The sequence below is a fragment of the Lithobates pipiens genome, unplaced genomic scaffold (genome assembly GCF_037356315.1).
Source record: "Lithobates pipiens isolate NorthernLeopardFrog02 unplaced genomic scaffold, aLitPip1_a1.2 Scaffold_27, whole genome shotgun sequence".
NCBI lineage: Eukaryota > Metazoa > Chordata > Amphibia > Anura > Ranidae > Lithobates > Lithobates pipiens.
This window is the reverse complement of record NW_027507788.1, coordinates 42,629,345-42,656,027: the sequence shown is the minus strand read 5'-3', so window position 1 is coordinate 42,656,027 and position 26,683 is coordinate 42,629,345. Positions and strand designations below refer to the sequence as shown.

The 26,683-nt window shown below is 42.9% G+C and overlaps 1 protein-coding gene across 2 annotated transcripts in view; it reads right to left on the bottom strand.

Moving 5' to 3' along the window:
• Positions 1–647: 647 nt before the first annotated feature.
• LOC143933825 (T-cell surface glycoprotein CD3 gamma chain-like) overlaps positions 648–26,683 on the bottom strand; it is a 66,285-nt gene continuing 40,249 nt past the window's right edge. For both annotated transcript variants that reach the window (XM_077456888.1, XM_077456889.1), the window contains 2 exons: positions 6,650–6,693; positions 648–877 (listed from right to left, as the gene is read on the bottom strand). In XM_077456888.1, coding sequence (XP_077313014.1) covers positions 812–877; positions 6,650–6,693 — 110 coding nt within the window. In that variant the 3' untranslated portion in view covers positions 648–811. The remainder of the gene's footprint in view (positions 878–6,649; positions 6,694–26,683) is intronic.

Genomic DNA, 26,683 nt, shown 5'->3' with positions numbered 1-26,683 from the left:
GAACTCAGTAATTTCTGATTGGAGGAAAGGGCCCCCCCCCCCCCCCTTCACACAGAAACAGAGCTGAGGCTTTCAATCAGCTGGAGGTCCCTCCCCTGTCACCTTTTTCTACTGGTGTCAGGAAAACTTGCCAGAAGTGACTCATGCTGATAGCAGAGGAGCAAAGCAGCAGACAGAAATGATATGAAGTGCACTGGATTGAGACAAGTACACACGATAGGAGGATATGCTTTGTTCATATTTCATGTATGAGGTTTACAACCACTTTAATTAAGTTTTTATGACTTTCTGTCCAGATGATTTGCCTTGTGTAAATGGGTTTTAAGCCGGGTTCTTTTTTCAAATTCATTACTTCCCATGCATGCCTAATATAAACATGAGATTTAACTGTCAACTAGCGAATTTTGGAGAAATGAGAGTGCCAATGTGTTGCATTGAAACTCTTCCATTTCATCCACTAATTTTGGACTCTTCAGACCTTTTTTTAGCCTCACAGTAACTTCTACCTTCCATGCTGCTTTTATTACTGACTTCAACTTTTGTACCATAAAATTGTTTCTTTTTATTTCCATACTAATTCATCCTGCTACAATTATTAGTGGTAAACCCCATTACTCTCTTCTTAAGAAATTATGTTACTGGAAAACTGCTTTTTCAACAATTTTATTAGTTCATACCAAATTCATAACATGTTCCATATGTATACCTCTAGAATGTGCAGAGCTTAACATTTCCCCTGGTGACATTACAGCAAAAAGATTTTCCAGCTCAAGTGCTAAACAGAATATTAACTTTTTCCATTGTTATTTGATCAAATAGCATTTCTTGTACGCATGACTGGCATACTGTATTCGTCATTCCGACGTGGCCCTAGTGACTGAGAAGAGAAAAAAAGCTTTCAAATAAGGCAATAAAATCAATGAGAGATAATCAAGCATAAATTAATGGTACCTCCCTCCCCCCAGCGCTCATGAAACAATAATGTCAGTTCAACCAAACAACATAAGCAGCCACTATAAATATAAACAGATAATCTCAAAAGTATGCTAGAGTGAAGTTATAACATTAGCGGCGCTAAGAAATCAAAACAAAAACTATAGAGATTGTATCCCAATTCTAATGCATATGTCATAATTCCATCAGGTAAAGTTCATATGGGGTTTGAATGCAGCTGAATCCCGTCACCACACCGCATGTGAGAAATCCCCTAAGGTAATGAACTTACCAGATAGATCTATCTGGTAAGTTCATTACCTTAGGGGATTTCTCAAATGCTGTGTGGTGACGGGATTCAGCTGGATTCAAACCCCATATGAACTTTATCTTATGGATTTATGAAATATGCATTAGAATTGGGATACAATCTCTATAGTTTTTGTTTTGATTTTTTAGCGCCGCTAATTTTATAGATTCACGGTAGCATACTTTTGAAATAAGGCAATAAACTTTCATCAAAAATTACAGAAATGTTAATTTCAAGATACTGTATACATTATCTAAGCAAAAAAACAAAACAGCGCCAACCTAAGTGCAGTATTGAAGTCCACAAGTATTTATTTAAAATGTAGTACACTCACTCTGTATAGGAGTAAATCAGGCACATCATGGGTGTAAGGGAAAAGTTCCAGGGTTCATCACAGGACTCCCAGGGGAAGGTGATCCTCTTGTGCTGCAGAGTCTCGTCCAGTGGCACCGGTGGTTCCCAGCGTCTCTGGCTCGATGTCGTACAGCATCACGGAGGTCAGCTGGTGAGGTATCAGCTGGCACCGGCGCCACCGGACAAGACTCTGCAGCACAAGAGGATCACCTTCCCCTGGGAGTCCTGTGATGAACCCTGGAACTTTTCCCTTACACCCATGATGTGCCTGAATTACTCCTATACAGAGTGAGTGTACCACATTTTAAATACTTGTGGACTTCAATACTAGACATGTGCATTCAATTTCGTTCTGAATCGAAATTGGGACGAATTTTCATTATTCAGGCATTCGGATGCATCCGAATTACCGAATTACAATGCTAACGAATTCAAACGAAATTCGAATCAAATTCTAAAAATGACATTTTGTGACACGAATTTGGGGCCACGTATCTCGGGGCCACTTATAGCTAGAAACCCCAAATTTGGTATGCAAACACAGTAGATCTAGTACTACAACATTTCCAAATTTGGGGTTTCTAGCACCAAGTGACCCCGAGTTACGGGGCCCCAAAGTCGGGTCGCAAAATGTCAAGCACTTTTCTGCAGCAGAGAATGACATTTTGCAACCCGATTTTGGGGCCACTTATCTCGGGGTCACTTATAGCTAGAAACACCAAATTTGGTATGCAAACACAATTGAACTAGCACTACAACATCTCCAATCTCCCATTTGGGGTTTCTAGCACCAAGTGACCCCGAGATACATGGCCCTAAATTCGGGTCACAAAATATTTTCGAATCCGGTTGAAATAGTTTCAAATGCGGTTGAAATAATTTCAAATCATATTGAAATCATTTAGAATCCGGTAGAAATATTTTCGAATTTGGTTGAAATAACCCCAAATAGCTAGCTACAAGTGGCCCCGAGATACGTGGCCCCAAAGTCGAGTCGCAAAAGTCATTCTCTTCTGCAGAAAAGTACTTGACATATTGTCCATATCTTGGGTCACTTGGTGCTAGGAACCCCACAACTTGTGGCAGGTGACGTGGCAAGTGGACAATCCACAACTTAGTCATGTGGCACTCGTAGCAGATCACGTGGCACTCATGGCCAGTCACGTGGCACTCGTGGAAGGTGTCATGGCAAGTGGACAATACACAACTTGTGGCAGGTGATGTGGCAAGTGGACAATACACAACTTGTGGCAGTCGACGTGGCAAGTGGACAATGACATACAGCATATGTACTTGCCTTGCGATCGACATCCGTGACTTCTTCAATCAGGCATGCTGACAACTTCATTGATGTGATAAATATAAATTAAATAAATAATAGTCTCCTGCAGACTATTAGCATCTATTTCATATTTTTGCAAATCTTCTGCAGACTATTAGTATCTATTTCATTTTCTCACCAGATCTCCTGCAGACTATTAACATCTATTTCTTTTTTTTAGCAGATCTCCTGTAGACTATTAACAGCCATTTCACTTCTTTTTTTTGCAGATCTCCTACAGACTGTTAGAATCAATTTCATTTTTTTTTTGCAGATTACTATTTATTTCCATCAGATCTCCTGCAGTATATTAGCATCTATTTCATTTTTTTGCAGATCTCCTGCAGACTATTAGCATCTATTTCATTTTTCTTTTCTTATTTTGCATTAGAGCAGCCATTTCCTTTATTTCAGCAGATCTCCTGCAGACTATTAGCATCTATTTCATTTATGAATGGAGGAACGGAATGAGGAAGAGACAACAAGAAAGACATCACCGCTTATATCTCTATACACAGGGAAATGGCTGCTAATAGTCTGCAGGAGACCAGCAAAAATGAAATATATGCTTATAGTCTGCAGATCTGATGAGAAAATTAAATAGATACTAATAGTCTGCAGGAGATCTGCAAAAAAAATTATATACATGCTAATAGTCTGCAGGAGATCTGCTGAACTAAAGGAATTGGCTGTTCTAATGCAAAAAAATAAAAATAAAAATTAAATAGATGCTAATAGTCTGCAGGAGATCTGCAAAAAAATGAAATAGATGTTAATATACTGCAGGAGATCTGATGCAAATAAATAGTAATCTGCAAAAAAGAAAAATGAAATGACAAAAAACAGTCTGCAGGAGATCTGCAAAAAAAAAGAAGTGAATGGCTGTTAATAGTCTACAGGAGATCTGCTAAAAAAGAAATAGATGCTAATAGTCTGCAGGAGATCTGGTGAGAAAACAAAATAGATACTAATAGTCTGCAGGAGAGCTGCAAAAAAATGAAATAAATGCTAATAGTCTGCAGGAGATCTGGTGAAAAAACGAAATAGATACTAATAGTCTGCAGGAGATCTGAAAACATGAAATAGATGCTAATAGTCTGCAGGAGATCTTATTAAAATTAATGGTAATCTGCAATTTTTTTTTTAATGAAATAGATATTATCTATATTCTATTCTGTTCTATTGTTCTAGTCTATTCTCTATTTCTATTCTAATCTTTTCTATTCAAATTCGAATTCATTCTATACGAAATTCGAATGTCGGAAAGAAATTTATATATATATATCTATATATATATATATATATATATATATATATATATATATATATATATATATATATATATATATATATATAACCATCTTCCGAAATTCGAATTTAGTATATAATGATTTCGATTTTAATAGAAGAGATTTTAATAGAATATAAAAGAATAGACTAGAAAAACAATAGAACAGAATAAAATATAATATATTCTATGCTGTTCTGTTCTATGGTTTTTCTAGTCTATTTTCTATTTTATTATAATCTTTTCTATCCAAATTTAAAATTAATTAAATTAAAAATTTGAATTCCTACTATTCGAAATTCAAATTCGAATTTCAGAAGATGGTTGTATATTCTTTCTATTTTATTCTATTCAATTATATATTTTTTCTATTCTGTTCTAATTTTTTATATTTGAATTAGAAATTTTGGAAGATGGTTAGTTACTTATATATATCTGTCACATCAACTTTTCATACTTGCAGTGTACCAGTGCAAAAAAAACACACACATCTTATTTCATTTATATTTATGGTATCAATGAATTTGTTAGCATGCCTGATTGAAGAAGTCACGGATGTCGATCGCAAGGCAAGTGCATATGCTGTATGTCATTGTCCACTTGCCACAAGTTGTGTATTGTATTTGTCCACTTGCCACGTCACCTGCCACAAGTTGTGTATTGTCCACTTGCCACGTCACCTGCCACACGTTGTGTATTGTCCACTTGCCATGACACCTGCCACGAGTGCCACGTGACCTGCCACGAGTGCCACATGGCCGGCCACGAGTGCCACGTGGCCAAGTTGTGGATTGTCCACTTGCCACAGCACCTGCCACCAAGTGACCCCAGATATGGGCAATATGCCAAGTACTTTTCTGCTCTAGCACCAAGTGACCCCGAGTTACGTTGCCCCAAAGTCGGATCGCAAAATGTCAAGCACTTTTCTGCAGCAGAGAATGACATTTTGGAACCCGACTTTGGGGCCACATATCTCGGGGTCCCTTATAGCTAGAAAAACCAAATTTGGTATGCAAACACAAATGAACTAGCACTACAACATCTCCAAATTTGGGGTTTCTAGTACCAAGTGACCCCGAGATACATGGCCCTAAATTCGGGTCGCAAAATATTTTCGAATCCGGTTGAAATAGTTTCAAATGCAGTTGAAATAATTTTGAATCATGTTGAAATCATTTCGAATCCGGTAGAAATATTTTCGAATTTGGTTGAAATATTTTCAAATGCGACCGATTTTTCCAATTCAGTAGAAAACGAAACGAAATCCGAAAACGAATTTAACGAATTTAACAAATATAACTAAACGAAATTAATTAACGAATTAAAACGAAACGAAACTAAACACATTTTTTCCTTTTGCACATGTCTATTCAATACTGCACTTAGGTTGGCACTGTTTTGTTTTTTTGCTTGTATATCTTTTAAAGGTGTCTTCTACCCTTCAACATGCTGCCTCCCTGCTTGTGCTACGATATCTCCTTTTTTCCAGTGACTACAGACTATTATTGTCCAATAAAAACTGCTGAATTGTTTGGACCTGTTTTCAAAAAAACAATATTGGAAGTCCATACATTGCTCTATACCACAGTCATAGTATACCCCCTATCTCCCCATCCTATTCCCTTCCCCCACCCCTGATATATATAACCCAGCAGCGCAACAAAAAAAACCTGTCTTTCTTACTGTATACATTATCTTAAAGCCCAACCTATTTTTTTATACTGGATAGGGCTGTGAAGGGTTAAAATCCTTGTAAATTGCTTATACATAATAAAATATTTTTATGCTTTAAAATCAAAATGGTTTTGTGTCAGCCCCAGGGGAGACTTTGCTCCACTTCTTATGCGCATTTCAAACTCACCAAAGTGAATTAAATCACCTATTAGACAATTGTCACCATAAAAGGTATGGAAAATTTGGGATTTTACACCATTGTCTACCCTGGTGACAATGGGCTGAAAAGTCATAAAAAACAACAAAAACGTTGAAGTAATTGGTATGGTATGGGACACGAGAACCCACACACTCTACTTATTGATTTCCAGTAACATGATGTTTGCTATAGATTGTCAGTACTTATTGTGAATTTATTGTAAAGTGCATCACATCATCAAGAAAAATGCTATCACATAAAAGAAAAAATGTTACTGACTATAATAGTGTAAATGCATGTGTGTGGTATAACATTTAAAGCGCATACTATCATCTTCTCATTTTTATTTTCCCCCTAGAATCTGTGTGCATTTCCCTAAAGGTACAGACTAGAGGAGACACCTGGTGACTGCAAAGACAGTTTCATTTCATTGTAAGAAGCTGAGTGCAGGAAGTGGCCAAACAGTAGAAAAGACAGCTGCTATCAATGCTACATATACAGAATCTGACATGAAAATCTGTCTCCGCTAATATTATATTATTAATAATAAATGTCACAAATTACACTTACCTGATAGTCTTCGTCTCCTTGAATTAAATTCTGCTTGTCAGAAGCTGCATTAAAAAAACACAAATAAGGAATAAAAGAAAAAGGGATATAGAGAAGAATCCTGCAGAGATGCCACTATAAATGTTTCATAAATGACAATGCTGTGCCTTTGTCATAGCTCCCAACTGTCTCTGATTTCGAGGGACTGTCCCTGATTTCCTCTTTCCCCCTCATTTGTCCCTCATTTTGGTCTGATCTAGATAGTTGTATATAAATTACACTTTTGATCTTTCAAAAAGTGTTTCCCAGTGCTAAACCTTTCATCCAAATTCTAAATTGCTGCATTTGTAAATTTTAAAAGCCAATATAAAGGAATAGTAGTGGTAAAAAAACAACCCTTGTGGATTTAATTAACCTTTATTTGAGGTTAATTCTCCTTTAAGGGGGTGTGGCAGGGGGCGTGTCCTATGCCTGCACACATTTCCTAGTAGGTGTTCTTCATTCTCATCTCAAAATGTTGGGAGGTATGCCTTTGTACATCTGACCCACTTTCTTTTACTCATGGCTCCCCATAAGTGTAGGTTTTAAGCAGGGGATAGAAGGAAACGTGTCTCAATTTTTTTAGTTGTGTGGGTAAGAGAACATCATATAATTTATATGGGTAATTCAGCCAACACCATTTTGGGGGTTAGGAGCAGAGGATAAAAAAACATATTTACTAAAACTGGTGCATGCAGACTCTGGTGCACCTGTGCATAGTAACCAATCAGGTTTTAACTTCTACTTGTTGAATAATCAGTTTTTCAGGCGGACTTGATCGTAGACATGTGCTGTTCGCTTCGTTCCAAATTAAAATTCGGACAAATTTTCATTATTGGGAAATTCAGATGTACCCGAATTTCCAAATTAGAATAGTACCGAATTTAAACAAATCCGAAATAACAAAAAAAAATTCAGACGAATTTCTAATGCCCCGTACACACGAGAGGGATTAAGTCTGACAGACTTCCGACGGAGTTCTAGCGGAGTTCCGCCGGAGTTCTGGCGGACTTTTCGACCGAACGGACTTGACCACACACCATCACACCAAACTCCGACGGAGTCGAACGTGATGACGTACGACTGGATTCGACGTAGGAAGTTCATAGACAGTAGCCAATAGCTGCCCTAGCGTCGGTTTTAGTCCGTCGGAGTAGCACACACACGAGCGAATTTTTCGAAGGGGACCGGGTCCGGCGGAGTTCCGTCGGGAAAATTTGAAGCATGCTTCATTTCTAAAGTCCGTCAGACTTTTGCGAAGCTAAAGTCCGTTGCAGCCCACACACGAGCGGATAGTCCGCCGGACTCAGTCCGTCGGAGTTTGGATGTCGAAAAGTCCGCTCGTGTGTACGGGGCATAATTCAAATAGTTTTCAAATACTTTTCAAATTCGAATTCAAAAACTTTTTGAATTTGAATACTTTTCAAATTCGAATTTGAAAACCTTTTCGAATTCAAATAGTTTTCCAATTTACAAAGAGAATAAAATAGAATAGAAAATAAAGGAACAGAATAGAAACTATTCTAAATCAATTCACAAAATTTTTCGAATCGATTCGAAAACGAAGAAAATAAATTCCGAAAACGAATTAAACAAATTTAACTAAGTGAATTTATGTAAATAATGAATTGAAACACAACAAATGTTTTTGTTCTGCACATGTCTACTTGATCAGACCTTGCAGTCTCCTCTATGGAGTGGCTCTGGACCACTAACATCTGTCACTATCCGATCCAATCCTGTCTGCAAAATCCAGAACCACGGTATAGTGGTCCTATTTTGCCATTACAGTCCATTCTACCCGATTTTCCAGTAGAGGAGAGTGGGACAGGGTCTGTGTCCGCTCTGCACAGCGGAGCGATCCCCCCACTAAACAAGTGGAATCTGTTCCACGGAGGAGCCTGTGTGAATGGGGCTTCAAGCATTGACAATAGAATCTAGAGGCTGATTGGTTACTATGCACATCTGCACTAGATTCTGTGTGCACCAGTTTTAGAAAATATCCCCTGGTGAGTTCTATATTTTAAAATGTAATCTTCCCCGTTTTACAAATTTGACTGGAAGAAGACACAAACAAATAAAATTTCTTCACTAAAGTAAACCTGTACTGAAAACATATTGAAACGGAACATCTTCTGAGAATGCTAGTTATCTGGGATCTCCAATGATTTTATGCTTTCTGAAACACAGACCTTGAACTAGTATGCAGAACAGAGGTAGGACATGCATGCTATGCACAATCAGTTTGGTTTTATACTGTAATGTTGAAGACATCTACATGAACCCAATACATTCTTTAAAAGAAAAAAAAAAAAAAAGAAACTATATATATATAAATATAAATATAAATATATATATATATATATATATATATATATATATATATATATATATATATATATATATATATATATATAGACCAAAGTGCCAAAAGAATTAGTAGCAATATAAATCACCTCATGTATGTGTTAATATCATGGATAAAAATAAAAATTACCACATGATTTGAGCAGCTGCACTGTGAAATTGGTGTAAACAATTGATAATGGAAAATAAATATACCGCTCTAAATGCTATATGCAATATATTGCTACATACAGAAAAATACATGTAAAATACTGAAAACAATCAATAAATAAAACAGTCCGCAGTGCAAAGTGCTGGTGCTTGTGGCACAATGATGAAGAACTCATATACAGTGCTGTTACTTGATAAGTAGTTCCGTGCTCCTTATGTGCTTAAATAGGATGCCTCCCTAGTAGATGTGCACTCACCCTTGGGATTGGACCAACTATCGCTAGTTAGGTCAAATGTGTGGGGAAATCCCTGTAGATAACCTCTGGACCATTGGTTGACTATGATGAATGTTCCTCATATAGATGGATACAAGATAGATAGAGAAAACCTCATTGCGCAGTACCGTTTAAAAATAACTTTTATTCCAAAAAATTAAAAGATATTCAACTCACATGTATGAGTGCCTGATATGCTGGCACCTGGAGTGAACAGCAGGTAAAAATATCATTCGTGCAGGTTTGGAAACGGTTGCCGTTTCAAACACGAGTACTCCGGTTGGGGGGGGGGGGGCAGTCACACACTGTCTTGATGTTTTAAACAAGGACAACTTGACAACAAGAAAAACTCTACATCCATGCTGACACAATCCTCCTCCTCCTTCTCTTTCTTCCTGTGTGCCCGCAGGAATGCTATCTGGATAAAGGGAGCCTTGAGAGGAAGTCCTCCTCTTCCTCCCGTTGTTCTGCTTCAAGTGCCCTGTCCATGATTCCACGAAGTGTGTGCTCCAACAGGAAGACTAGCGAGACAGTGTCACTGATGCATGCATTGTTTCTGCTCACCATTCTTGTGGCCTCCTGAAATGGTGACAGGACAGAGCATGCATCCTTGATCAGTAGCCACTGGCGTGGCGACAAGAAGCCAAGCTCCCCTGACCCTGTCCTGGTGCCATGCTCACACAGGTACTCATTGATGGCCCTCTGCTGTGTGTGCAGCCGCTGCAGCATTGCCAACATAGAGTTCCACCTGGTGGGCATTTTACAAATGAGCCGGTTGGTGGGCAGGTTGCATTCCCTTTGAATGTCAGCCAGACGAGCACTGCCATTGTATGCCCGGCAGAAATGACCACAGACTTTTCTGGCCTACCTCAGGAGATCCTGTAAGCCTGGGTACCTGCTCAAGAACCACTGCACCACCAAATTCAGGATGTGTGCCAAACATGGAACATGGGTCAAGTGTCCGTGTTGGAGGGCGGAGACAAGGTTGGTGTCATTGTCGTATTCAACCATTCCTGGTGGAAGCTGGCGTGGCGTCAATCACCTCTGATCCTGCCCCTGCAGAGCTGACATAATCTCTGCCCCAGTGAGACTCCTGTCCCCTAGGCAGACCAACTCAAGCACAGCATGGCATCTTTTAGCCTGTCTGCAGATGAGGCCATAGAGGAAGAAGAAGAGGGGGTGGAGGAGAAAGCTGTGGCAGAATCACCACTAGCATTTTGGAGGCGTGGTGGCGGAAAAAAGCTCCAACAACACTGAACCATGTCCTGCATCCTTCCCAGCTGCCAGCAGAGTTACCCAGTGCACCATGAAGGAAAGGTAATGTCCCTGCCCATGCCTGCTGGACCATGAGTCAGAGGTAATATGAACCTTCCACATGCTGGTAGAGAGCCGGAATGGCCTTCCATGAAAAAAAATGGCATTTTGAAACCTGCCATTGAAGTACAGCACATTCCACAAATTCACAAAAGGGGGTGGAGTCTATCAGCTGAAAAGGCAGCAGTTGCAGTGCTAGTAATTTGGTCAAGCTAGCATTTAGACACTGAGCATGTGGATGGCTAAGACCGAATTTCTTTTTACGGTTCAGCAACTGCGGTAAGGAAATTTGCCTGCTAAAATCAGATGGTGGTGTACTGCTAGCAGATTGGTACTTGGGGCACCTATTGCTATACTGTCATTCCTCTCAGTGCAGGTTTTTGAGAGGACTGGAGGTATAGTAGGGTTGGAGATCCCAGATGAGTAGCAAGGAGAAGTCCGCCTTTTTTTTTTATGTAGATCTTTCAAGTGCTGTTGCTAACGGACTGCATGGCAGGTCGTCATATGTCTAGTCAAGCATGTGGTGCCCAAGAGGCTGCTGTTCTGCTCACGCTTGATCCACTTCAGATATAAGTTGCAAACAGCAACCGTGCAATCTGCTGCACAGGTGTTGAAAAAGTCCCACACCAAGAAACTTTTAAAAGTCAGCGGGGAGTCAGCAATGCCCTGCACCTGCGGAGCTCTGTGGTGTGATGCAATAGGGTGGCTGCCCTTAAGCTGCCTCCTAGAGTACATCCTGCCTTGTTGGAGAAGTGCCTCCTCCTCTCTTCTCTCAGGCACCCAGGTACAGTCAGTGACCTCATTATCCCCTCCATCCTCATCACTGGAGCAAACTTGGCAGTGTGCTGCGGCTGGGGGAACATGACTGCCAGTTTCTTGTCCTTCTGTGGCACCCCCTCTCTCTAGGCTCACGTTAGTCCCTTCCTCAACCTAGGAACCAACATGGGAGCCTTTAGCAGCATGTACCCGACACTGTGGTTGAATAATTATGGGGACTCCTCCGTGCATGAAAAAGTGACTGTGGACAAGGAGCCGGTGGAATAGGCCGCTTTGGCAGCTGCGTTGGAAGGAAAACTGCTCTGAGCCTGGGTGACAGAGGATGAGGAGGATGAGGATGGCTTTGTTATCCACTCCACCAACTCTTCTGCATGTTGTGGCTCAATAACACGGCCAGCAGCAGAAAAAAGGACAAGCGTGCCCTGCGGCCACCTGTAGAGGAAGCACCATGTCCATGACCACCACTGTTGACTGCTTGCCCTCTTTTAGTGGCCTGTGAGCATTTGACTCTCCTTGGTGGCCTTCCAGACATGATGTATTTGTTGTTTTCCAACACCACACTACACTGTATTAGATACTGTGTACACCGCCTGACATGTATTAGAAACTGTACACACTGTATTAGATACTGTGTACAACACCTGCACTGTATTAGAAACTGTACTACAGCTGCACTGTATTGTGTACTGTGTACATGACTAGAAGTGTAGTAGAACCTGTACACACTGTATTAGATACTGTGTACACCGCCTGCACTTTAATAGAAACTGTACTATGGCTACACTGTATTGTGTACTGTGTGCACCACCAGAAGTGTAGTAGAAACTGCACACATTGTATCAGATACTGTGTGTACACCGCCTGCACTGTATTAGAAACTGTACTACTGCTGCACTGTATTGTGTACTGTGTACACTCACAGAAGTGTAGTAGAAACTGTACACACTGTATTATATACTGTGTACACCGCCTTTACTTTATTGGAAGCTGTACTACAGCTGCACTGTATTGTGTACAGTGTACACCACCAGAAGTATAGTAGAAGCTGTACACACTGTAGTAAATACTGTGTACACCACCAGAAAAGTAGTAGAAACTGTACTACAGCTGTACTGTATTGTGTACACCACCATAAGTGTAGTAGAAACTGTACACACTGTATTAGATACTGTGTACATCGCCAACACTTTATTAGAAACTGTACTATGGCTGCACTGTATTGTGTACTGTGTGCACCAGGGATGAGCTCAGGCGTGTTCGCATGGAACACGTGCGGAGCCCGCCAGGAAGTCAGCGCAGAGCTGCGCTAATCACAGGAAGTGAGACATTGCCCCAATGTGCGGCTGCAGAGATCGGGCAATGACTCACTGCCTGTAATTAGCGCAGTGCTGCGCCAACTTCCTGGCGGGCTCTGCACGTGTTCCATGCGAACACACCTGAGTTCATCCTTAGTATACACCACCAGAAGTGTAGTAGAAACTATACACACTGTATTAGATATTGTGTACACCACCAGAAAAGTAGTAGAAACTGTACTACGGCTGCACTGTATTGTGTACTGTGTACACCACCAGAAGTGCAGTAGAAACTGTACACACTGTATTAGATACCGTGTACACCGGCTGCACTGTATTAAAACCCATACACACTATCAGATTTTCTGCTGATTTTTGTCTTCAGATTTACCAAAACCATGCAGTGCAAGGGCCTGCCTGATTGCATACAAATTGCAACTCCTAAGGTTTGACCTTATATTATATGGTTTTGGTAAATCTGAAGGAAAAAATCAGCAGAAAATCTAATAGTGTGTATGGGTCTTAAGAAACTGTGCTATGGCTGCACTGTATTTTATACTGTCTATACCACCAAAAGTGTAGTAGAAACTGTACACACTGTATTAGATACTGTGTACACCGCCTGACGTGTATTAGAAACAGTACACCACCGAATGCACTGTAGATATAGGCTTCACTGGATGCAGAGAATATATATATATATATATATATATATATATATATATATTATATTATATATACTGTAATATATACATATACACGAGACTGTATATATCTATTAATACACCGCCTGAAGTGTATTAGAAACAGTACACCATAGAATGCACTGTAGATGTAGACTACACTGAATGCAGAATATATATATATATATATATATATATATATATATATATATATATATATATATATATATACACTACCGTTCAAAAGTTTGGGGTCACATTGAAATGTCCTTATTTTTGAAGGAAAAGCACTGTACTTTTCAATGAAGCTAACTTTAAACTAGTCCTAACTTTAAACAAATATACTCTATACATTGCTAATGTGGTAAATGACTATTCTAACTGCAAATGTCTAGTTTTTGGTGCAATATCTACATAGGTGTATAGAGGCCCATTTCCAGCAACTATCACTCCAGTGTTCTAATGGTACAATGTGTTTGCTCATTGGCTCAGAAGGCTAATTGATGATTAGAAAACCCTTGTGCAATCATGTTCACACATCTAAAAACAGTCTAGCTCCTTCCAGAAGCTACAAAACTGACCTTCCTGTGAGCAGATTGAGTTTCTGGAGCATCACATTTGTGGGGTCAATTAAACGCTCAAAATGGCCAGAAAAAGAGAACTTTCATCTGAAACTCGACAGTCTATTCTTGTTCTTAGAAATGAAGGCTATTCCATGCGAGAAATTGCAAAGAAATTGAAGATTTCCTACAACGGTGTGTACTACTCCCTTCAGAGGACAGCACAAACAGGCTCTAACCAGAGTAGAAAAAGAAGTGGGAGGCCGCGTTGCACAACTAAGCAAGAAGATAAGCACATTAGAGTCTCTAGTTTGAGAAACAGACGCCTCACAGATCCCCAACTGGCATCTTCATTAAATAGTACCCGCAAAACACCAGTGTCAACATCTACAGTGAAGAGGCGGCTGCGGGATTTTGGGCTTCAGGGCAGAGCGGCAAAGAAAAAGCCATATCTGAGACTGGCCAATAAAAGAAAAAGATTAAGATGGGCAAAAGAACACAGACATTGGACAGAGGAAGACTGGAAAAAAGTGTTGTGGACGGATGAATCCAAGTTTGAGGTGTTTGGATCACAAAGAAGAACGTTTGTGAGACGCAGAACAAATGAAAAGATGCTGGAAGAATGCCTGACGCCATCTGTTAAGCATGGTGGAGGTAATGTGATGGTCTGGGGTTGCTTTGGTGCTGGTAAGGTGGGAGCTTTGTACAGGGTAAAAAGGATTCTGAATAAGGAAGGCTATCACTCCATTTTGCAACGCCATGCCATACCCAGTGGACAGCGCTTGATTGGAGCCAATTTCATCCTACAACAGGACAATGACCCTAAACACATCTCCAAATTGTGCAAGAACTATTTACAGCAGAAGCAGGCAGCTGGTATTCTATCGGTAATGGAGTGGCCAGCACAGTCACCAGATCTGAACCCCATTGAGCTGTTGTGGGAGCAGCTTGACCGTATGGTACGCCAGAAGTGCCCATCCAACCAATCCAACTTGTGGGAGCTGCTTCTAGAAGCGTGGGGTGCAATTTCTCCAGCTTACCTCAATAAATTAACAGCTAGAATGCCAAAGGTGTGCAATGCTGTAATTGCTGCAAAAGGAGGATTCTTTGACGAAAGCAAAGTTTGATGTAAAAACAATGTTATTTCAAATACAAATCATTATTTCTAACCTTGTCAATGTCTTGACTCTATTTTCTATTCATTTCACAACGTATGGTGGTGAATAAGTGTGACTTTTCATGGAAAACACAAAATTGTTTGGGTGACCCCAAACTTTTGAACGGTAGTGTGTATATATATATATTAATACACCACCTGATATGTATTAGAAACAGTACACCACAGAATGCACTGTAGATATACTCTACACTTGATGCAGAGCATATACACTGAGCAAAATTATAAACGCAACACTTTTGTGTTTGCCCCTATTTATCATGAGCTGAACGCAAAAATCTATGACTTTTTTTATGTACACCAAAGGCCTATTTCTCTCAAATATTGTTCACAAATCTGTCTAAATCTGTGTTAGTGAGCACTTCTCCTTTGCCGAGATAATCCATCCACCTCACAGGTGTGGAATATCCAGCTGCTGATTAGACAGCATGATTATTACACAAGTGTGCCTTAGGCTGGCCACAATAAAAGGCCACTCTGAAATGTGCAGTTTTACTGTATTGCACCATTAGTGGGCTGCAGCAACAGTCGATTTTCATGCGGCCATCGAATTTGAAAAATCAGACATGTTGGATTTTTTTTTTAAAACTAACGATTTTCTAATCAATGATGGGAGAATCGTGCCGGAAATGTAATCAAAAAAGAAATGCACATGTGCAAGAAAATAAAATTCTCAGAAAGAAATATATATATATATATATATATATATTAATATTAATACAGCGCCTGAAGTGTATTAGAACGGATTGCACTGTAGATATAGGCTACACTGGCTGCAGAGTATGTATATATATATATATATATATATATATATATATATATATATATATATATATATATATATATATATATATATACATACATACACTGCCACTAAATAACCTGCCTGCTTAAGCTATCTCTCTGTCCATGCCAACAACACTCCAGACGGTCGCCGTGTAAGCAGCTTTTTATTGTGTGGGGCGTGGACTTAGTTCCCCTGTGCCATGATTGGCTAAAGGCCTTTGGCAAATTATGTCTCTCGTAGGAAAGCGCGCTGTGATTGGCCAAAGCATGCAGGTCAATCTTTTACACATGCGAGATCTTTTACACTTGAGAAAGGAGCGCGCTGGCTCTGTACGAGTCCTGCGCATGCTCAGAAATGCATTGTGTTCCACTTGCATCTGACGTCACACGCCGTCTCCTCAAGCCGCTCCGAAGTCCACCAGACGTGAGACCCAGCCGGGCTCTCCCCCAGCATTCCGCAGTCATATTCACGGACTCTATTGGCACTCCTGGATACGCCGATGACTACAATATTTACTCCTGTGTGTGCCCAAATTTCTGCATGTCAGATGTAAGTGACAGATATATGTTTTATTATGGATTAAAACACCTTTTACTGAGTGATGCTTTACTATTTGTTTTTTTTTGGGTTTTTTCGGTAGAAAACTAGGATGAGGGCGTAACACCACTCTATCCTTGTGCATTATCAGATACGGTTCTTTACAAGAGAGGACCGCTAATTCTGATACTCTTCTGGCAGAAGAAATGGCCACCAGAAAAATTAAATTTTCTTGACAACAGAACTAAGGCCGCGTACACACGCGGGGACTGTTCGCTCAACTTTGTCCGCTGAACAGTGTTTCGGCGGACAGTCCGCTCGTGTGTGGGCTTTCAGCGGACAGTTTCAGCGGACAGTCTGCTGAACAAAGTTTTTCGGAAATTCCGAAGAACTGTCCGCTGAAACTTTGTTTCAGCGAACAGTCCCCTCGTGTGTAGGCTTGTTCGTCAAACTAAGTTCCGCGCATGCTCAGAAAGGATTTACACGCCGAAGTTTGCATTGCAGTGTATAGGACGTCGTTTTCTAGTCCCGTCGTACGTGCCGTTCACGTCATCGCGCACGGTTTCAGCGGACTGTTCGTTCGTCGTGTGTGGCCAAGTCCGTCCATGCTAATTTTGAGCGGACTGTCCGCTGAAACTGTTTGACGAACAAAGTTGAGCGAACAGTCCCCGCGTGTGTACGCGGCCTTAGGGAATTTGATGTATCGGTTCAAAAGGCTGCTTCTGTAAAGCTGACAGAACCAAATTAAAATCCCAGGGGTTCAGAGCCACCCTAACTGGAGGATTAAGGCACGTTACCCCTTGTATAAAGCTTCGGACTAAAGAATGCAAAGCAAGTGGATGTTGAAACAGAACTGATAAGGCCGAGACTTGGCCCTTGATGGTAATCAAGGCCAGTTTAATCTCTAACCCATTTTGCAGAAATTCGAGGATTCTGCTTATGACATATTTTCTGGGCTGCCAACCCCTGGATTCACACCAGGAGAAATATGCTTTCCAGACTCTGTGATAAATCTTCTGGAAGCTGGCTTTCTTGCATTAATCAAGGTAGATATCACAGGGCCCGAAAGCCCACGATTCTTCAGAATGTGGGTTTCAATAGTCAAACCGTTAAATTTAGTGTTTGAAGGTAGGATGGAATACTGGTCCCTGGGATAGCAGGTCTGGACGGGAAAGTAGGCTCCAAGGAGAGCCTATTTCTGCATACCAAGCTCTTCTGGGCCACGCTGGGGCCACCAGAAGCACCGACTTCTTCTCCTGCCTGATCCTGCAAAGAAGTCTTGGCAGTGGCAGAATAGGAGAGAATGCATAAATCAGACAGAACTGATGCCATGGAGTTACCAACGCATCTGTCCCGCATGCAAGAGGATCCCTCATTCTTGACACAAAGTTGTCGACCTTGTTGTTGAACCTGGACGCAAAGAGATCTACATCCGGAACCCCCCATCTCTGGCATATGGCCAAGAAGATGTTGGGGTGAAGAGACCATTCCCCTGGGACTAACTGCTGGCGGCTCAATTAGTCCGCCTGCCAGTTCTCTACCCCCGGAATGAAGACTACCGATATGCATGGCACATGTGTTTCTGCCCAGATTAAGATCTGGTTTACTTGTCCCTGAGCTGCACGACTCTTGGTGCCCCCTTGGTGATTGATATAAGCCACTGCTGTGGCATTGTCGGACTGGATCCTGACAGGGCAACCCTGCAACCTGAGTGTCCAGGCTTTTAGGGCTAGATACGCTGCACGGATCTCCAGAATGTTGATGGGTAAGGCCCTCTCGGTCTTGGACCATCTCCCTTGGACAGTCGACTGTTCCAGGACTGCCCCCCAACCGGAAAGACTGGCATCTGTTGTTACCACTGTCCAGGTAAAAAAGCATTTTCCTTTCTGCAGATTTTTGGGTATCAACCACCAGCTGAGGCTCCAACGCGTTGCAGGGGAAAGATGCATCGGAAAACCTAATGCCTGACCCTTCTTGTTCCAGGCCGATTGGATACTGTTTTGCAGTAGCCTTGAATGAGACTCAGCGTAGGGAACTGCTTTGAATGAAGCCACCATCTTCCCCAACAACCTCATACAAAGATGAATAGAAGGATCCTTCTTTGCCCTGACTAGCTGAATCAGTTCTCTTATAGCACTGATCTTTGCTTGGGTAGGAATACCCTCTGCTGTATCTACTATGACCAGACCCAAATACTCTAGTCTTCTTACTGGTTTTAAAGAAGACTTCTCTAAGTTGAGGACCCAACCTAGGCATTCCAGGTAGTTGATTGTGGTGACCAAATTTTGGTCCAGGCGGGCTACCGACCAGTCTATCAAGAGTGAACTTTAAAGCCTGTGTAGCCTAGTGCTCCGCCCCCTCTCCTCTGACCACTTATGCCCCCCACCCCCGCTCGCTTTTTAAAAACGAGCGTTTCCTGCGTGAGCAGAGGCTCTAACCCTGCTGGCAAGCATGGAGGAGAGGCTGGGGCAGAGGAGAGGGAAGGGCCGGTGGATATGAAGCCGCTGTAATGGCAGCGGTGGATGGCGGCGGGTGGTGCGGTATGTTACCACTCTCTGCCCAGGCCTGTCTCAGTCCCCTAATCCATGGAGGGAGAATCCCAGAAGGAAAAAACCCCCTTACCTTCATCCTTCCTGGAGCATGGCTGGAGGAGCATAGAGCGTGGACACCAAGCAAACAGTCAGGCATAAAAGATATGTGCTCTTGGTAGCCCCCGGTGGCGACTATAGGCATAGCATACATTTACTTAAAAGGAGAAAACCTACTAGAATTAGAAAAATTCTTGAGGAGTCTCTCTTACCTTATCCAGCTGCAGGGTCTGAATAACAGACCCAATCTTCACCTCTAACGGTGGGCTCCATTAGGAAAAAAACCTTCAGAGACAGGGGCCCCCTTGAATAGGGGGATCCGCAGTTCTAGGCCCGTAAAGCACCCTGCCAGGAATATGGCTGAAAAAAACAAATACTGGGTCTCAGGGTCCAGCTCTCTAAAAAGAGAAGCGTTACAGGCAAAACCTCGCTTCTTCGAACATGAGGCCCGGGTACCATCCAATTTGGCCTGGAAAAGACACTTTGAATGGATCCGGTTGCATAGCTGGCCCCAGTAAGGATATTCCAGCGGAGCTCAGCACAGCACATCTTTACTTGTGACCAACACCTAAGACACTGGCGAAAAAACTGAGGTACCTCCAGTAGGGGGAGGGATTGTCTAGGGTGTGCCAGTGTCCAATCACCTAGTGATACCCTATAACCCATCAGTATTTACTGAGTCTCTGTGTCCCATGATGTATGAGAAAGAAACATCAATTGCAGCCTCACTGTGCCCATCAAACACAGCCACTGTACTTATCAATTGCAGCCACTGTGCCATCAAATGCAGCCACTGTGCCCATCAAACGCTGCCACTGTGCCCATCAAACACTGCCACTGTGCCCATCAAATGCTGCCACTGTGCCCATCAAATGCTGCCACTGTGCCCATCAAATGCAGCCACTGTGCCCATCGAATGCTGCCACTGTGCCCCCCCCCAGTGTTCTCCATGCGTCTCCTCCCGTCTTCTCCTCCTGATAGATGTCCAATCACAGCGCCTGTCATTTCAGCCAATCAGGTGACGGGTAACAGACCCGAGCACCTGATTGGCGGAGAGGCTAATATTGAATATTCATTCACTTTTCTAACACGCCTGGGTGGACTGCGAGCGTCAAGCATATCGCTCGCAGGTCACCTTTTTTGATGCCTATTAGAGCCTAAGGCTCTAATCAGGTGATTCAAAACCACCCCCTGCCGCTGTAATTCAAGCGCCTCGTGCCCGAAAAGGGGCCTGGCGCCTGAATAGGGGGTAGTAGCGGATAGATTCATGCAATGCATGAATCTATCCATTGGTCATAGAGGGGGTGGCTGGAGAGAGAGGGCGGCGCTCTTGCGCCCTTATGGATGTACCGCCATTGCCTGCCTGTTAATGTTACAAAACTGACTGTGAGATGTAATTCGATCTCACACTAATAAAATATAAATTTCCAAATATTAGCATGCCTTCAGCAACCTGATTCTAGTATGTCTATCCATCTAGATTTTTTATATATATATATATATATATATATATATATATATATATATATATATATATATAAAATTTCTTTTTTTTTCTTATTATATGGTGTGTGTGATCTGACATTTTAACTACCTCTTCTGCATACATTTAATTGTAGCACTTGCTGAGGAATGAGTCACTTTCAACAATGTTGACTTAGGACAAATAATGGAAACATTTACACTGCCCCGATCATCTCTTGCAAAGACAACACGCAGCATGAAGGTGGAAACATCGTGGACTCCAGTCTGCATACCTATTTTTCCTCTCTACTCCAGAACTCCAGAACACCATGGCTGATGCTAACGCTAAGTGTTAGATTACTACAGCAGGTTAACACTGTGATGGGCAGATCATACGGTGAACGTTTTTTTAATTGACTTACATGTTAGGCCTCATTCCCAGGAGGTGGATCCACTCAGCAGAGTCCACCAGCTCAGCAGGAGATATCTCCGATATCTCCGGGCCTGTCAGAGCGCCGTCAATTCCTATGGAGGGATCGGACGAAAACGGACAGCATGTCCATTTTCATCAGATCTCATCCAATCCGATCCGCTAGGACGGATGTGAACGCATCGCCATACGTTTGATTTTTGCGGATCGGATGTCAGCAGACATGGTCACAGCTGACATCTGTCGCTCCATAGATCTGCATGGAGCGTCCGTTCAGGTCCGCCTAAAAAACTGACAGGCAGACCTGAATGGTCCGTCCATGTGAAAGCGGCCTTAGTGATAAATAAAATAAAAAAAATTAAGGATTAAATGTATACTCAGCAGGGAAGGGTGCAAGTGCTTTTTTTTGTCTGCCTACAAGGTGCAGTCTGCCCATAATTAAAGAATCAACCGGCTGGTAAAGAAGAACATAGTCATTTCCAGCTGACAAACCCCCCTCCCCCCCAGTGTGGTCTGCGGCGCAGGATAGAGAATGCCCCGGCCCATCGGGCAGCCAGCAGTAAGGCATCTGCCAGTTTCAGGGCTGAGGCTGGGGCTGTGGTCTCCTCTCCTCTCGTCGGGTGAAGGCAGTGGTTCCGGTGTCCCACGTCTCCTTTCTACTCTTCAAAACGCTGGCCATCCAATAGGATAGCCTGATGCTTTGGCTAATCGGGAAACAGGTCTCACAGACCTGCCTCCTGATTGGCGGGAAGGAACGTTAATGTAAAAATAGCAAATATGAATTTCTTATTGTCACACAACAGGGTGGGATTGGGACACAGTGCTCTGCGCCCCGATCCCACCCTATTTTGAAGCCTATTAGAGCCTCTGGCTCCAATCACATGCTTCAAAATATACACCCCCGCCTATCTCCGCTATAGTAATTCATGTGCCCGGCATCCTGAAAGGGGCTGGGCACATGGATAGGCAGGGCGGTGAAGGAGTTGGGGGAGCAGCGCCCGTGCACCCCCAATACACGGGCCGACACTAGTAGTAGGGAACACCAGGTAAAATGGATGCAGCTCCTTTCAAATTAGGTCTTGAAATCCTAATGCACATAGAAGTTGCAAACATAACAGGATGCCTCCATCTAGGTGCAGCGATTTATTAACCACTTGGCGCCCATGCTACGTCTATTGACCTCATGGGCTTTCGGTGGTTATATCTGAATGATGCCTGAGGCCACAGACATCATTCAGATATTGCCGTTTTCAGCCGGCGATTCCCTGCACCATAAGAACGATCATAGCGGCTGTTCCGCCGCTTGATCGTTCTTACGGGCGCCCCCCCCTCCCGGCGCCCTTCGGTGCTTGTACCGACTCACCGCTTCCATCGGTGAGTGGGTCACAGGATCCGCCGGCCCCAGCATGTTACCATAGAGATTTCCGGCGGACCAGATCGTCCCCGGAGTCTCTATGATCGTTCGGAGGCCGGGCGCGATGTTATGACGTCACACCCGGCCTCTGTATTCAAATTAACGGCGCCGATCTGGCTAGGAAGCCCATATCTCACTGTAAATATGTCCGATCGTGCCATATTCCTATTACAAGGGATGTTTACATTCCTTGTAATAGGAATAAATTTTTTTTTTAAGTTTAAACTAAAAAAAAATATATAAAATTAACAATAAAAAAAAAAAAATGTAAAGCGCCCCTGTCCCCGTGAGCTCGTACACAGAAGCGAACGCATACGTAGTCCCGCCCACATATGAAAACGGTGTTCAAACCACACATGTGAGGTATCGCCGCGAACGTTAGAGCGAGAGCAATAATTTTAGCTCTAGAACTCCTCTGTAACCAGTAAAAAAATTTAAAGCGTCGCCTATGGGGATTTTTAAATACCAAAGTTTGGCGCCATTCCACGAGCGCGTGCAATTTTGAAACGTGACATGTTGGCTATCTATTTACTCGGCGTATCCTCCTCTTTCACATTATGCAAAAAAATTGGGCTAACTTTACTGTTTTTTTTTTGTTTTTTTTAAGCATGAAACTGTTTTTTTTTCTGAAAAAAACGTGTTTGAAAAATTGCTGCGCAAATACCGTGCGAGATAAAAACGCAACGAGCGCCATTGTATTCTCTAGGGTCTTTGCTAAAAAAATATATATAATGTTTGGGGGTTCTATGTAATTTTCTAGCAAAAAAATTTGGAATTTTACATGTAGGAGAGAAATGTCAGAATTGGCCTGGGCGCGAAGTGGTTAAAAAAAAAAAAAAGACAATAAAAATGCATTCACTAGATAAAAGTAGATCAAGGCTTGTCATAGATCCATATAGACCTCCATAGGATCACCGTGAGGTTGCAGAGCTCAGCAAACATGTGGCTAGATAGTAGATAGTGGGATAGGGGGCGCTATAATAAAGTGCTAGCAAAAAAATGATAATGAGCTAGTATTATTCACACTAACAAATAATTAGTTGAATGTAATAAAAGGAAAATTATATATGATAATAAACACCAATGGTAACTCTATGTGCAAAATTAAATTGACCACCTAATTAACATGGTGAAATATATAAATGAATAAAATCCCAACAAAATGGCAATTGGTAATCAAAAGTTCATAAAAATCCACCAACAAAATTCTTCCAACTGTGATGATATCTTTCAATAAAATAACAAGTGATGCCTTCATCAAAACTAGGAACTCGACACCCAAACGTGAATGGATATGTAATCTGCTTACCAGAAGAAATTGAAAGATAGTCAAACAGCGCTTATGCAGGATAGTGCCTGCTCACATGGATCTGATATGGGAATGTGTAAGAACCTTCCTCCTCATGGGTATATGCTTCCTGAAGACGTAATTAACGAAACATATGTCGAAACGGCATGCACATAACATTGCTTCAGTGCGCATGTGCCAATGACATGTGCACATACAGATACAGGGAATATTTCCTAAACCGTGCAGGTCTGGGAGATATTCGGGGTAGCTGCAGGTAAGCCTTATTATAGGCTTACCTGTAGCAAAAAGTGGATTGTAAGGGTTTACAACCACTTTAAGTAGTTGCGATAATAGCAACGCACAGTTTTACTAACACAAGTCAAAGTTGCAATACTGTGTGTAGCAGAATCTCTAACCTCTTCCAGTCTAATAAGAACCTTTGAGGCCACATAAGGCTGACATCCTTCAAAATGTAGTGGGTTGTGAGGCATAGTGGGTGCAAAGGTGGTAAACAGGGCAGGACTTAGGGTGCTGGGGGCCCCTGGGCTTGAGTCACTTTCGGGCCCTACCTTCTATATTAATTTGTCGCCATCTGGTGCCGTAACAATATAATCGATCCAATCGTTATTTGAAGTGCCAAGCTACTTTTAAAAGGTGACTGGTACCATAGACAGCGTAAAATGCTAAAAAAAAGTAATAATCGATTACCGATTGAAGCTTGAAAAGCTTTTTTCCAATAAATAAATAATGATGAAAAAAGTTCAAAGTGATCAAGTGTTTATTGCAATGCACAAATGTCTTGGTCAGAATGAGAACATAAAACACTTATTTACCTGGAAAAAATATTGAAAAACTTGAATCAACTACCTTGTAAGGTTGCAATCATAACAAATCAATTGCAAGAATATAACAAAATAACATTGAACTTATATGTGGCACTGGGGACAGATGGCACTGAGGACAGGTGGCACTTATACATGGCAGTGGCACTGGGGACAGGTGGCACTGATGACGGATGGCACTTAAACGTGGCACTGGGGACAGATGGCACTGATGACAGATGGCACTTATATGTGGCACTGGGGACAGGTGGCATTGGGGAAAGATGGCACTTATACGTGGCACTGGGGACAGGTGGCACTGATGAAAGATGGCACTTATACGTGGCACTGGGGACAGATGGCACTGATGACAGATGGCACTTATACGTGGCACTGGGGACAGGTGGCACTGATGACGGATGGCACTTATATGTGGCACTGGGGACAGGTGGCATTGGGGACAGATGGCACTTATATGTGGCACTGGGGACAGGTGGCATTGGGGACAGATGGCACTGATGACAGATGGCACTTATATGTGGCACTGGGGACAGGTGGCATTGGGGACAGATGGCACTTATACGTGGCACTGGGGACAGGTGGCACTGATGAAAGATGGCACTTATACGTGGCACTGGGGACAGGTGGCACTGATGACAGATGGCACTTATACGTGGCACTGGGGACAGGTGGCACTGATGACAGATGGCACTAAGTACAGATGGCACTTATACGTGGCACTGGGGACAGGTGGCACTGGGGACAGATGGCACTGGGGACAGGTGGCACTGGGGACAGATGGGACAGATGGCACTGGGGACAGGTGGCACTTATACATGGCAGTGGCACTGGGGACAGGTGGCACTGATGACAGATGGCACTAAGTACAGATGGCACTTATATGTGGCACTGGGGACAGGTGGCACTGGGGACAGATGGCACTGGGGACAGGTGGGACAGATGGCACTGGGGACAGGTGGCACTTATACATGGCAGTGGCACTGGGGACAGGTGGCACTGATGACAGATGGCACTAAGTACAGATGGCACTTATATGTGGCACTGGGGACAGGTGGCACTGGGGACAGATGGCACTGGGGACAGGTGGCACTGGGGACAGATGGGACAGATGGCACTGGGGACAGGTGGCACTTATACATGGCAGTGGCACTGGGGACAGGTGGCACTGATGACAGATGGCACTAAGTACAGATGGCACTTATATGTGGCACTGGGGACAGGTGGCACTGGGGACAGATGGCACTGGGGACAGGTGGCACTGGGGACAGATGGGACAGATGGCACTGGGGACAGGTGGCACTGGGGACAGATGGGACAGATGGCACTGGGGACAGATGGGACAGGTGGCACTGGGGACAGATGGGACAGGTGGCACTGGGGACAGATGGGACAGGTGGCACTGGGGACAGATGGGACAGGTGGCACTGGGGACAGATGGGACAGGTGGCACTGGGGACAGCACTTTACACTGTTTTTTTTTATTTTTTTTACTCACAGTGAAATGCACGTCGCTCTCCCTCCTCACAGGCTGTCTCTGTGAGGGGGAGAGCCGGCGATGAGAGATGATCTCATGATATCATCTCTCATTGCCATTGGACACTCAGATCAGTGCTAAATGGCCGCTGTGATTGGCCATTTAGCATGATCTGTGATTGGCTGTTTGGCTGTGTCCAAGGGACACTGCCGAGTCGACACAGTACTTCCCCGATGCGCGCCCGCGGCACGCATCAGGGGAAGTAAACGAGAGGAGGACGTCCAGGGACGTTATAGCGCGGACGCCTCGTGTATGGGCTGGCGGGGCTCGCGGGGCCCCCTATTGGACGGGGCCCATGGGCTTGAGCCCCGTCAAGCCCTATTGAAAGTCCGGCCCTGGTGGTAAAGTCATTGGGCACCAGAAACTTTGTGGATGCAAAAGAGGTTTTATTTCTTTTAACAGTCGTTTTTATATTTTGCAAGGGAAAGAGGTTTAGGGCCAGGAAACCCTAAAGCAGTTGCAATTTAAATAGGCAGACACCGAGACTTCAATAGGAGGACAGCCGTACTACAGGGAAAGGCCCCAGCAAGG